This window comes from Podarcis erhardii (assembly GCF_964252035.2).
Source record: "Podarcis erhardii genome assembly, chromosome: 12".
Taxonomy (NCBI): domain Eukaryota; kingdom Metazoa; phylum Chordata; class Lepidosauria; order Squamata; family Lacertidae; genus Podarcis; species Podarcis erhardii.
In genome coordinates, this window is record NC_138513.1 from 23994291 (window position 1) to 24006364 (window position 12074).

Sequence of the window (12074 nt, forward strand, 5' to 3'; positions counted from 1 at the left end):
TAATTATTTTTTCTTCTGCATGCCCCATGAGGAATTTAGAGCATCTCCCCCTCCCCCACCTCCTGTCCCAGTGGAGGCAGGTTTTGGAGGTTTCACATGCCTCTGAAACTCTGTACCGCATGCTGCAGAGGAGTTGCACAAGTTGCTCTTTCTCACGTTGCCAAGAAGGACAAAAAGGGAAGCCTAGCCACAGATCTGCACCTTACATTTAAAGCACATTCAGTGCCCATTTTAAGCACCTGACTTACATCAAATAATCCTGGGAACTGTAGTTTGTCCAAGGCGCTTGGCTCTGGAAGAACTACAGTTCCCAGAATTATTCGAAATCTCATGCTTTCAACAAGTGTGGAATGTGCTTTAAATGTGTGGTGTGGAATAAATAATAATTAATAAATCTGTCCTGAGTTGCAGGTCCAGCCTTCTTCCTGGCTTGCCAGAGTAGGCAAAGCAGCTCTTCATTATTTCTCCTTTTGTGAATGTCTTTTTTTCTCTAGGACTGCATATGCAGCATACATTTCAAACACTTCTGCCAGCTCAGCCAAGAGTACTGGGACATGTAGTTTGTGTGGGTGCAGGGAGTTGTAAACTACAGTTCTTAAAATGGGGGGGGGGGAGAGACATGTGCTGCTGTAAAATGTATGGTGCGTACAAGGCCTGAGGGGGGCAGGTTACAGCTGTCCCGCAAGCCCTTGGAACCTGCAGGGAAGCAGATTTCGGTGAGAATTTAGGAGGAAATTGCTAAAGGCAAGACCTGTTTGTCAGCGGAACAGACTGCCTCAAAGAGATGTTGGCTGGACAGCCACCTGCTGCCTCTTCCATATTTACCTGGGAGTAAGCCCCATTGAATTCCATGGGACTTAACTTCTGGCTAAACTTGCATAAGATTGGGCTTTAAGGCCATTAAATCTTAGTACACTGACTTTAGATTAAGCTCTATTGAAATTAGCAATACCTCCTTCTGCACAAACACCTATGCAAACATTTGGGGTATGTTGCTATAGTCCTAAGCACACATACAGCCTGATCTTATTGATCGTTTACTTGAAAATAGGTCCCCCTGAGTTCAGTGGGACTTACTCCCAGATAAGTGTGGTGCTTCATTTAGAAGATAACTGACCCTGAAATTTGATGAATGTGTCTTAAGTCTGCAGCGTTACTGAGGAGGTACAGTAACAAGGGCTGGATCATCCTTCTTTGACTGGGGCCCTGTAGTGGCTAGAACCAGAAAGGTCTGGATTCAAATCCTTGCCCAGAAGCCATGGGCCAGTCACACTTGCTGCCTTGCAGGACTGTTGGGAGAATAAAAGGACAGCCAGGGAAGAACAATATAGGCTGCCCTCAGATCCTTGGAGGAAAGATGAGATAAAACTGCATAAGTGAATAATAAACATCATTAAAATATATAATACAAACAAATTTGTGAAAGTAAGTACTGATAAAAGAAGATTATGAATTAAGAAGCAGCTGCATTAAACTCTTGGATATATTTCTGAGTGATTTTATTAAGTCTTTCTTGCTGGGGGTTTTTTTGGGGGGGGCGTTGTTGAGTGTTTTACCGTTTTTGAGTTTCCTAATTTGAATGGAGTTCGTAAAACACTTTCAGAGTGCACTAGGTTTCTTTGATACATTTATAATTTGCCTCCCCCAAACTGTTGTCTTGTAAGGGCCTGAATTACCAACTCATCAGAAGGAGAAAGAAAGGAGTTTGTAAGGTAGTAGAACGGACATAGAATAAACGTTTATTCAATGCTCCAGTATGTAAAACAACAGCATCAAAAGCTACCTGCAGAGTGCAATACCAGCACACAGGGAGCAGACAGTTCTCCTCCTTGATGTGCTAGCTTTTTAATTGAAGGGAATTGTCACAGATGGGGAACAACAACAACAATAATAAAACCAACCAGCATCCGCCAGACTGAAGTGATACAACCCATTCTGCTCCTTTTTGTCCTGATTGCATAGATCAGGTCTAAGTCAGTATTTTCCTAGCCTATCTGCCTGCAGATGCTAGGAGATGTGGCAGATATTTTGTCATTTTAAGGTGTGTCCATATTGCCTTTATTTTGAAGCTGACATTCTGCCCAGAATATTACAGAAAATATTTTTGAGATATTCTGGTCAATAGCACATATATCAGGTATGTCAATCATAATGTTTTTGGTCACAATGCAATTTTGTTTAATCAAATTGGTATGGTTTTTAATTATTGTTTGTTGGTTTTATTTGTATAATATTAGTATAATATCATTTTATAAACAGGGTTTCTTTGCGTGCTTTATTGTAGTCTGCTGTGAAAATGCTCTTTTTAAACTGAGAAGTGGGCTATCAATTTACTAAATAAATAAATAAATTCTGTCTCTCTTTCCCCCTCCTGCCACCATTCATTCTTCCCTGCAGGATATATATTCTGCTCCTGGCCCAAACACACACAATTGCAAAGCTTCACATGCAATTAAAGCCTTCAAACATAAGATTTCCATACCAGTATTGGGGAGAAATTTAAAAATAGGAACCATACAGAGAAAACTCTGTTGCCCTGTTTAGCATCAGTGAAACGTTGAAGTCAGAAAGCTTTGTGAGAAAATATATTCTGTACATGAAAATCAATATCTTTTACCATAGCTGCTGCTGCTTTTTTTTTTTGTTCTCTTACAATTTTGTCTCATGCCATTTTTGTATGAATTCAAGCAGCCTGCAGTTTTGCCTAATTTCCAGTTGTGAAATAACTGCGCCTAATTCAGATTTTACAGAAATTGTCCCTTGAACTTTTCCTTTGTAATCCTTCCCCCCACCCCCGCCCTGCGAGAACGGTCTTGTGATTGAACGTTCTAAATGCCACCACTGAGAATGGAACATGCCCCCCCCCCGAAAAACCATTGCATCATGCAAGCTGCAAATATATTTTGTAGAATGCTGTCCAGCAAACGTGCAGATCAAATCCTATCAGAATTATAAGATAACAATAAGGCAGTGCGGATGAAAGAAACAAGACTTGTAAAGCGGTTTGTGAGCTTAAAACACTATAGAAACGAATAATCGTGATAATAAATTTTGAGTTTCCTAATTGCAGAAAAATAGCTACGTTAGTCTGCAAGAGCAGAAAATCCAGAAAGTGCTCTGGCGCCACAGAGGCTTCAGGCAGGAGCTTTTAAGGCGAGACAGAGCTTAATTCATCAGTTGTATGTAAAAGACTAAAGAAGGTAGTGGATTTATATACTCGTGGATCGGGGCTGTAGTCAAGAAACCAACGAAGTTACCAAGGCAAAAGTAATAACTGCCAATATTTTCTTCTACTTTTGTGCGTGTTGTTAATTCCTTCTTTCGTATGGCCTTAATATACATTTCAGTCAAAAGAAAATGCACAGTTTTACTGCTCCTTGCCGTAAATCACCTTAGACAGGTAAGGAGGGACGAATACTGAAAACTGGATTGTCAAGTGGAGACTCGAGGTCTTTTGAAGTGTTCCGAGCAGGAAGCTGCAGAGCCGCCTTAATTATAAAGCCAGCAGCTGAAGGAGGGTGTATAGGGAGGGCTTTTCTCTCCAGCTTTTTCTTTTGGGGGAAGGAGCAAAGAGGAGCAGATCCCTACAGGTGTTACCATTAAGAGCCCTTACTATCAATGCCATAAGACTGTTAAGAGAAAAGTCCATTTTCTCAAAAAGCAGGCTGGAAAATACTTTATCCCCCCCCCCCCCATCAAGGCTGTTGCAAATCTTCCCTGTTGTTATTGACATGGAAATTGCACTGTGATCAATGCTGTTAAAGCATGTGGGGCTGCGAGCAGGATTCACTTTGCTCTTATTTGTTTAATTTGGACCTTTAAATCTGTGCTAGGCAGATAAACTTTCCATTCCCCCTTCCTCTGGACATCAGCAGGAATAAATTCAGCACCAAGCCAGGAAAAAGCAATCAGAGACCCACCGTATCAGCCAAGAAGAAAACTCTTTAGCAACTGAAAGCGATGGTTCTTTTGATCCTTTGCCTGGCAATTCAGAACTTTAATAAAGAATACTAATGGTGATGATTTTGTTTCTCCAGAAGTATCGAGCCACGCAGTCCAGCCCAAGTTAAGCCTTTTGATTTCAGTGGCACTGATAAGCATTTGCTTAAATGACTCCTGTTGAGGGCAAAGGAATAAGTGCTTTCATTTGAATCGTAACCCATTTTTCTTAAGACCTAACTGAACTATCGGATTGGTTCGTTACTAGATTAGAATGAAATTAGCTGTTTGCAAAAATAAAAAGTCTTGAAACGTTAGCCTCTTCTCCATGATCCAGTTTGAACGGAAGTGCTTAAATCTGATTTAGGTTGCTATCCTAAACCCACAGAAGTTGTTTTGCTGAAAAGACTGGGTCTAGAATGTGGGCTCCGAATTGAGACAACAGTTTGGCAGGCTTCTGCAGGACTGCTAAATGTTTTAGAATGAACTTGCATTTTACCCAATGTGTTCAGGCTGTTTAGCAGGTCAGCGGCCAAATGCTATGCCATCACTGACTTGTCAGTGTTAGCAATAGGAAAATGCACAGCGACTCTTTACAGGTGTGCTGGGTAAGGGATGGCCTTGCAGATTACAGCCAAGGTGCCAGCCCACAAATCTGACTGACTGCCCCAAATATAATCATCAAATTGGCAGGCCCAGTGAGCTAAGCTCCCAGAGGGAGTTGCTTCTTGCATTCAGAATGTGACTAATCATGGTAAAGGGAATATGGTACAGGCCACAGCACAGTGCTCTGGATGCAGAAGATCCCTGGTCCAGTTCCTGGCCCCTGCAGTTAGGGCTCGGAGAAGGAATCTCTGTTGCCAGTCAGTGTACTGAGCTGCCTCCTGTATTCATAATGTTATTTATTTTCCAGATTTATAGCCCACCTTTTTATGAAATCCCCAAGGGAGTTTACAATCCAGATTTTGCATTCTATTAAGATGCAACAAAAACTATCAGTAAATAGTCACAAAAATGAAAAAGGGAACAAGAGCGTAAAAACACATTACAGGTAAGGCTCTGCAAGACCTTGCTGAAATGATGATCTTCACCACCTGCCCAGCTCCAAGCAGTGACAGGGTTGGGGAGTTCTCCCTTGGGACACTGTTTGAAATTTTAGGGTGACACACCCAAAAAACTATTGCATGAAACCAGCTACGGGGTTCTGGTCACCCCAGTGAAATATTTAGGAACAGGGTTTTAGTCACTATTTCATAAACTTGTTTTATGGAAATAATTGGGTAGGCGAAATTTATCTTAACTTTCAAAAAATGTTGATGTGCATCCATTTTTGCTTTGGTTCTTTTTTTTTTTTTTTAAAAAAAAGAGTATCACAAAAGCTGCCTTTTCCTTTTGGCAAGTTTGGAAACAAAGGCCCATTTATGACAGCAAAGGGAATTTTCAAAGCTAAGTAAATAAATAAAAATGTTCCTAGCAGGTATAAGGGCACATATCTAGTGGGTCACCCTAAGGTTGGTTATAGATTCAGGAAGTAGTGCATTCTCTGTCCTCTTCTCTCTCTCTCTCTCTCTCTCTCTCTCTCTGTCACACACACAACACAAAACACAACACAACACAACACAGCTCCAACTTGCAGAAATAGCGTCAGTCAATGATTTGGATCAAAACTTGCATTTATCGTGCAAGTGCCATCAACGATAAATCTATGGGATAGTATGAGAAAGTTTTAGAAATATTTAGCCATCCTTTTTTCTTGTATGATTCTTTTTCATCTCTGAGGTTAATGCAAATCTCTAACAAACACGTTTATCTGATTTAGAGAAACGTTTTTCTGACTGTTGTTTTTTATTGACATGTTAGGTAGGTAATGACACCATCGATTATAGCTCTTTTAAAGCCTAACTGCTGGACTATGGAGTGAACTATATAAAAGGATTGCATTTGGTTCAGCGTAGCTTCCTGGCTTTAACAAAGGAAAAGCTTGCCATGTTTGATTTATATCCTCGAATGGATGCAATAATGCAAGCGGCAGAGGAGAACAAATGCAACGCTTCCATATTTCAGCATTCATCAGTTATACATTTCTTTCAGACTTGGAGCTGTAACACATAGAAGAAGAAAACAAGAATTCTTGGGGGGCCTATCCAAGATATTTGAAAATTGCTTCTAGTCTACCTGAACTAGAATGATTATATATTTTAAATTAACTAAATATGCATATTTTTACCCATCACTTTTTCTCAATAAGGAATAAAACCTATTAAAATTAACAGTCCAACCCTACGTATGATTACTCATACAGAAAACCTGGTAGTAAGCTCCCCTATGTGCAATGGGGCTTACTCCCAAGTAACTGTATAGGACAGCAGCTTTAATGTCTGTTTGGTTACTGCGTAATTCTTCCTCTCCTTTTAAAGCACATCAAATATACGTAGATAAAATCTGTCATTTAATACATATTGTTACATGTAGGTTGCTTCCCCTCCCTACACATTTTAATTACAAATGCTTTGTCAAAACACAAAGGCTTTTAGTGTTTTATGAAGAAATGAATATAGAATTAAAATTGTTTCATAATTATACAAACGTTTCTAATTTAAATGGTAAGCATTTGGGAGGGGGTAGGACTGAAGAGATTAAAATACTTTGGATTAATTAAAACAAAACAAATTCCTTCCAGTAGCACCTTAAAGACCAACTAAGTCAGTTCTTGGTATGAGCTTTCGTGTGCATGCACACTTCTTCAGATACCTGAAGAATATCTGAAGAAGTGTGCATGCACACGAAAGCTCATACCAAGAACTGACTTAGTTGGTCTTTAAGGTGCTACTGGAAGGAATTTGTTTTGTTTTGACTATGGCAGACCAACACGGCTACCTATCTGTATTTGGATTAATTGTTCCTGATAGACTCATATGCTCTTATTAACATTGTTTCCCTAACTACATTTACTTAGAAGTAAGCTTCATGTGATTTTCCGAAAAGCTTCTTAAGAACAGGTTGGGATGAAATCTCACAGATTGCGCTTAGTGAAAAAAAATTATTTATTAAATTTATATACTTTCCTTCAAAGGACCATGAGGTGGTTTGCAGCATAAAACACAAATGTCAATGTATTACATAATATACAATGTAAAAATCAAAACAGTTCTGTAAATACAAGTATAATAATAAGAAATAGATTACTGTTGTTGTTGATTTCTATACTGTCTTTCATCCTAGGATCACAGGATGGTTTGCAATAACATAGTAACAAACAAAACCAATAACCCCTCACCCACCCAGTTTGAAAGGCCATAGATTGCTTAATTAGCCAAAGGCCTGGGAGAAGAGAAATGTTTTTGCCTGGTGCCTAAAGATAGGAATGAAGGCATCAGGCAAGTTTCTCTGGGGAGAGCATTCCACAAATGGGGAGCCACTGCAGAAAATGCCTGTTTTTGTGTTGCTGCCCTCCAGGCCTTTTGCGGAGGAGGCACATGAAGAAGGGCCTCAGATAATGATCACAGGATCTGGGTCGGTTCATATGGGGAGAGGCAGGCCTTGAGGTATTGTGGTTCTGAGTCGTTTTAAGCTTTATAGGTCAAAACCAGCACTTTGATTTAGGCCCAAAAACTCATTGGCAGCCAGTGCAGTAGTGCAGTTGTACAGTGGTACCTCAGGTTACAGACGCTTCAGGTTACCCAGGTTACAGACTCCGCTAACCCAGAAATAGTACCTCAGGTTAAGAACTTTGATTCAGGATGAGAACAGAAATCGGGAGGCCCCATTAGCTAAAGTGGTACCTCAGGTTAAGAACAGTTTCAGGTTAAGAACGGACCTCCGGAACGAATTAAGTTCTTAACCCGAGGTACCACTGTATCCGGATCCGTGTGATATGCTTCAATTGTCTAGTCCCCGGTGAACAACCTGGCCTCTGAATCCTGCACCAGCTGAAGTTTCTGAACCATCTTCAGAGGCAGTCCCACATATCACGTGTTGCGGTAATCCAACCCAGAGGTTACCAGAGCATACTCAAAACAGCAACAGCAGAAACAGAAAAGAAAATCAGCAGTGTGTCTGAAATAGAAAGGCAGTACACACATACAGAACCTTCTCTCTATCCAAAGTAGTGGCCCACAACTGGGATATTTCCTTTCCTCTCCCAGTATCTCACCTCGGGAGATCTTCACTTCCCTGCCTTCCACCATCTCTCCCACTTTCATGTGGGTTTGATTCTTGGCCACCAGTGGCATCCCAGAAGGGGAGACACCAGAGTCCTTGTAGTGTCTCCTTGTGGTGACTCCCACTGGTATTGGCCCCTCCAGCAGTGAATTGGAGGTGGTGACCTTAGTAACCTTTGCTCCACAACTAGTCCAGGCTGTGGTTGAAATTCACATCACTCTTTCTCTAGTGTACGATATTTGTATTGAGCACCCTGATCACTGGAGCACATAGGAAACAATGGGTTTATTACATTTATTCATGGAATTTGAGGCAAGTGTCCACAGGAGCTCATAAGCAGTTCCGTCCATTCAGGCAAGATGGGTGACAAGATGGGTGACACCTGGCTTGAGAGCAGTACATGTGAAAAGGATCTAGGAGTCTTGGTTGACCACAAACTTGACATGAGCCAACAGTGTGACGCGGCAGCTAAAAAAGCCAATGCAATTCTGGGATGCATCAATAGGAGTATTGCATCTAGATCAAGGGAAGTAATAGTGCCACTGTATTCTGCTCTGGTCAGACCTCACCTGGAGTACTGTGTCCAGTTCTGGGCACCACAGTTCAAGAAGGACACTGACAAAATGGAACGTGTCCAGAGGAGGGCAACCAAAATGGTCAAAGGCCTGGAAACGATGCCTTATGAGGAACGGCTAAGGGAGCTGGGCATGTTTAGCCTGGAGAAGAGGAGGTTAAGGGGTGATATGATAGCCATGTTCAAATATATAAAAGGATGTCACATAGAGGAGGGAGAAAGGTTGTTTTCTGCTGCTCCAGAGAAGCGGACACGGAGCAATGGTTCCAAACTACAAGAAAAAAGATTCCACCTAAACATTAGGAGGAACTTCCTGACAGTGAGAGCTGTTCGACAGTGGAATTTGCTGCCAAGGAGTGTGGTGGAGTCTCTTTCTTTGGAGGTCTTTAAGCAGAGGCTTGACGACCATATGTCAGGAGTACTCTGATGGCGTTTCCTGCTTGGCAGGGGGTTGGACTCGATGGCCCTTGTGGTCTCTTCCAACTCTATGATTCTATGATTCTATGATTCTAGGCTTTAGTGACCAGTGGTGGCCAACCTGTGGCCTTCCAGATCTCATTGCATTCCAACTCCCATCAACCCCAGCCTGTGTAGACTACTGCACTCCCAGCAACATCTGCAGAGCCTCAGGTTGCCCCCCCTATGCTTTAGACTATGCCCTGGTCCCCCAAGAGAAGCTACATTGTAGTTATTCCCTGCATTTCTCCCCAAGAGTTTTCTGTGTGTTGCCCAGTGGCGTAGCGTGGGGGGTGCAGGGGGGGCCGGCCGCACCGGGTGCAACATCTGGGGGTTAGGGTTAGGGGGCGCAAATCCACGGGTTAGGGGGCACAAATTACTTGCCTTGCCCCAGGTTAGGGGGCGCAAATTACTTGCTTTGCCCCGGGTGCTGACAACCCACGCTACGCCGCTGGTGTTGCCTGCATAGTTTTTCAACAAAAGCAGCGCTCAGGATCAGACCAGCTTAGTTATAGCAGGGCATAAAACACTTCCTCTGGGTAACAAGGGCTTAGCGTCTCTGCAAGAGATGCAAAGGAAAATGAATAGCAAAAGGATTTCGAATGTCATTTTTTTAGCCCATCTTCCTTTCGTTTCTGACCCCATCCTGTCTCGGCTAAACTAATTGCTCTAGGTCAGTAAAATGTTTACATGAAATCCCTTCAATCTCCTTTCAGCTTTCAGTTTATGCTCCATACCACATTTGAGCTCATTAATCCTTGCCACTCAGCTGAGTCATCCATCATCTTTTGATCTTCTGTTAGGCCAAATTGAAAGAGAGAGAGAAATAAAAAAATAAAGCTGCAGTGGTTTTAGCATGTCCCAGAGCCAAACAAAGTTGTGTGTCACTTGTTGCCCCTTTATGTTTTGCCTGTCTTAAACCTCATCATTTCATTTTCTCTTCTGCTCCTCCCTTACTACACCACATGAGTGAATAACAATGGATATTTTATTTCATTGTCTTTCATTTGCAAAGCAGTGGCTTTGCCAACATCCACATGGGAATTCTGTCTTTGATAGGTTCCAACGGCGAGCGTGACCATCGAAGGAGCTTCTGCCCTCAATCGCGTTCGTTGGGGCCAAGCTGGGAAAGAAGTGGCCGTTGGGGACTCCGAAGGAAGGATCTGGATCTATGATGTTGGAGAGGTACTTGTCTTTCTTCATAGATGCTCTGCATTCTTGCCATTTTTCTTGCAGCTTTGTAAATAAACATTTCACACTGGAGTACGAAACACTTACCCATTTCATTGGCACAATGTGTTGATTCAAGCTGCAATCCAGCCACTTTCAAATCAGGGAGTTTTGCCATGGGTTTCAATTCATGGATACTTTAACCACACATTTTAAATTTTATATATGACTTTTTAAAAAAAGTCTACCCCATCCACTTTTATGAGTAATGAATTGAATTCTGAGAGATGTCCACATGGTAATGTTAATCTTCTGTACTGATGGCTTCATTATTACAGAAGTAGGGTCAAGTAATGTGTCTAATGCTAGTCTAGTCGTTTATTTATTCAGATTTCTAAGGGTGTGGAGTAGCCATGTTTAATGCAAAATACAGTAACAGCAAAGTTCATGATGCATATGGACACAATTGTGGCAATCCGGGGCTGGTTATGCGTTGTTTTAATATACACTAAATGTGACTTGTAAAATGAGAAAATAAAAATAAAACTTAATCATCATAATAAAAAGAAAATGCATGTACAGTGGGTTTGTTAAAATTTATCTATACCCTGATCCATCTCCTGCATGTATAACCCCAGCTGGATGGAGAATCAAGGATGCAAGCAAGTGTTGCATCTTTCAGGCTAATCGGCTGTTTGGAAGGCACAGCTGTATGGATTTTGTGCCTCACTCACCAAGCAGCTGATCATCATGATGGCAGCTTATTTAACAAGCTGTGTTGGATCAGGCTCTCTGTAAGTTGTACCAAAATGCCAAGAGACAGACACCGAAAGCAATTTATGGTAAATGCTGTTTCAAGTCATCTTAACATTCTAATTAATTCTTTTATATATTGGGTGCTCTTTGATAAATGCATTCTTACCTATTCTGAGCCTTCAGAATAGGATTGACTAGAATTTAAACTCATTATATACATTGGGGCTTTGGAGGAAGTTGGGCAGCCTCAGGACTGATCAGAGTGGAGAAGGCAAATTTTTAACTCTCTGCTGGCCACAATCTCCCATTTCTGCCCACGATAAACTCCCACTCCAAAGGGAAGTTCACACATTCGTTCAATTAATGTGCACTCTAATTTGTACCAACACTTTGAAAATAAGTTTCTCAAGTTTCTGGCAAGAAAGACCATGATAATTTCTGTGGCCATCTCAACAAGGAATCTGTAGGTTGTTAATTTTTATCAGTAAATTAATTGGTTAATGCTGAAGTTACATTACTTTAAGTTTACTTTTACTTGTGATGAAGATTTTTGTTTCAGAGATGATGCTTTGTTTTGTTATGCTTTCATTATCTTGACAATTGGTCCAATTTTAGACTGGTTAGTTTCATAGAATTGCTTAAAATGGGGCCTTGGTGTCAGGAGCTATTGCATAGTATTGGTAGTGTGGTGGGTTTGCATCTACATTGTGGGTAGATATCTGAGCACACCTGTGCACATATGACAGAACACGACCAAGGAATTGTGTTAAAAAAATACCATTTTATTTTCTCTCTCGTGTTAAAAAAACTACCATTTAATTTTCTCTCTCTTGCCTTTTTTACTGTAAAGAAAGAAAGCACCCTGCTAATAAATACTATTGTATTTACAGCTACTAGGATTTCAGTTCTTTTAAAATAGAAGACTGAAAAGTTACTGGTACAGGCAGGTTCCATTGCTAAGGATTTCTTTACAAAATAAAAAAATTCCTTCCAGTAGCACCTTAAAGACCAACTAAGT

General features: G+C 41.1%; 1 protein-coding gene across 7 annotated transcripts in view; it reads left to right on the forward strand.

The window, feature by feature from the left end:
• The window catches only part of DYNC1I1 (dynein cytoplasmic 1 intermediate chain 1), a 201890-nt gene that overhangs the window by 168186 nt on the left and 21630 nt on the right, over positions 1 to 12074 (forward strand). For all 7 annotated transcript variants that reach the window (XM_081882077.1, XM_081882078.1, XM_081882073.1 and 4 more), the window contains one exon: positions 10190 to 10315. In XM_081882077.1, coding sequence (XP_081738203.1) covers positions 10190 to 10315 — 126 coding nt within the window. The remainder of the gene's footprint in view (positions 1 to 10189; positions 10316 to 12074) is intronic.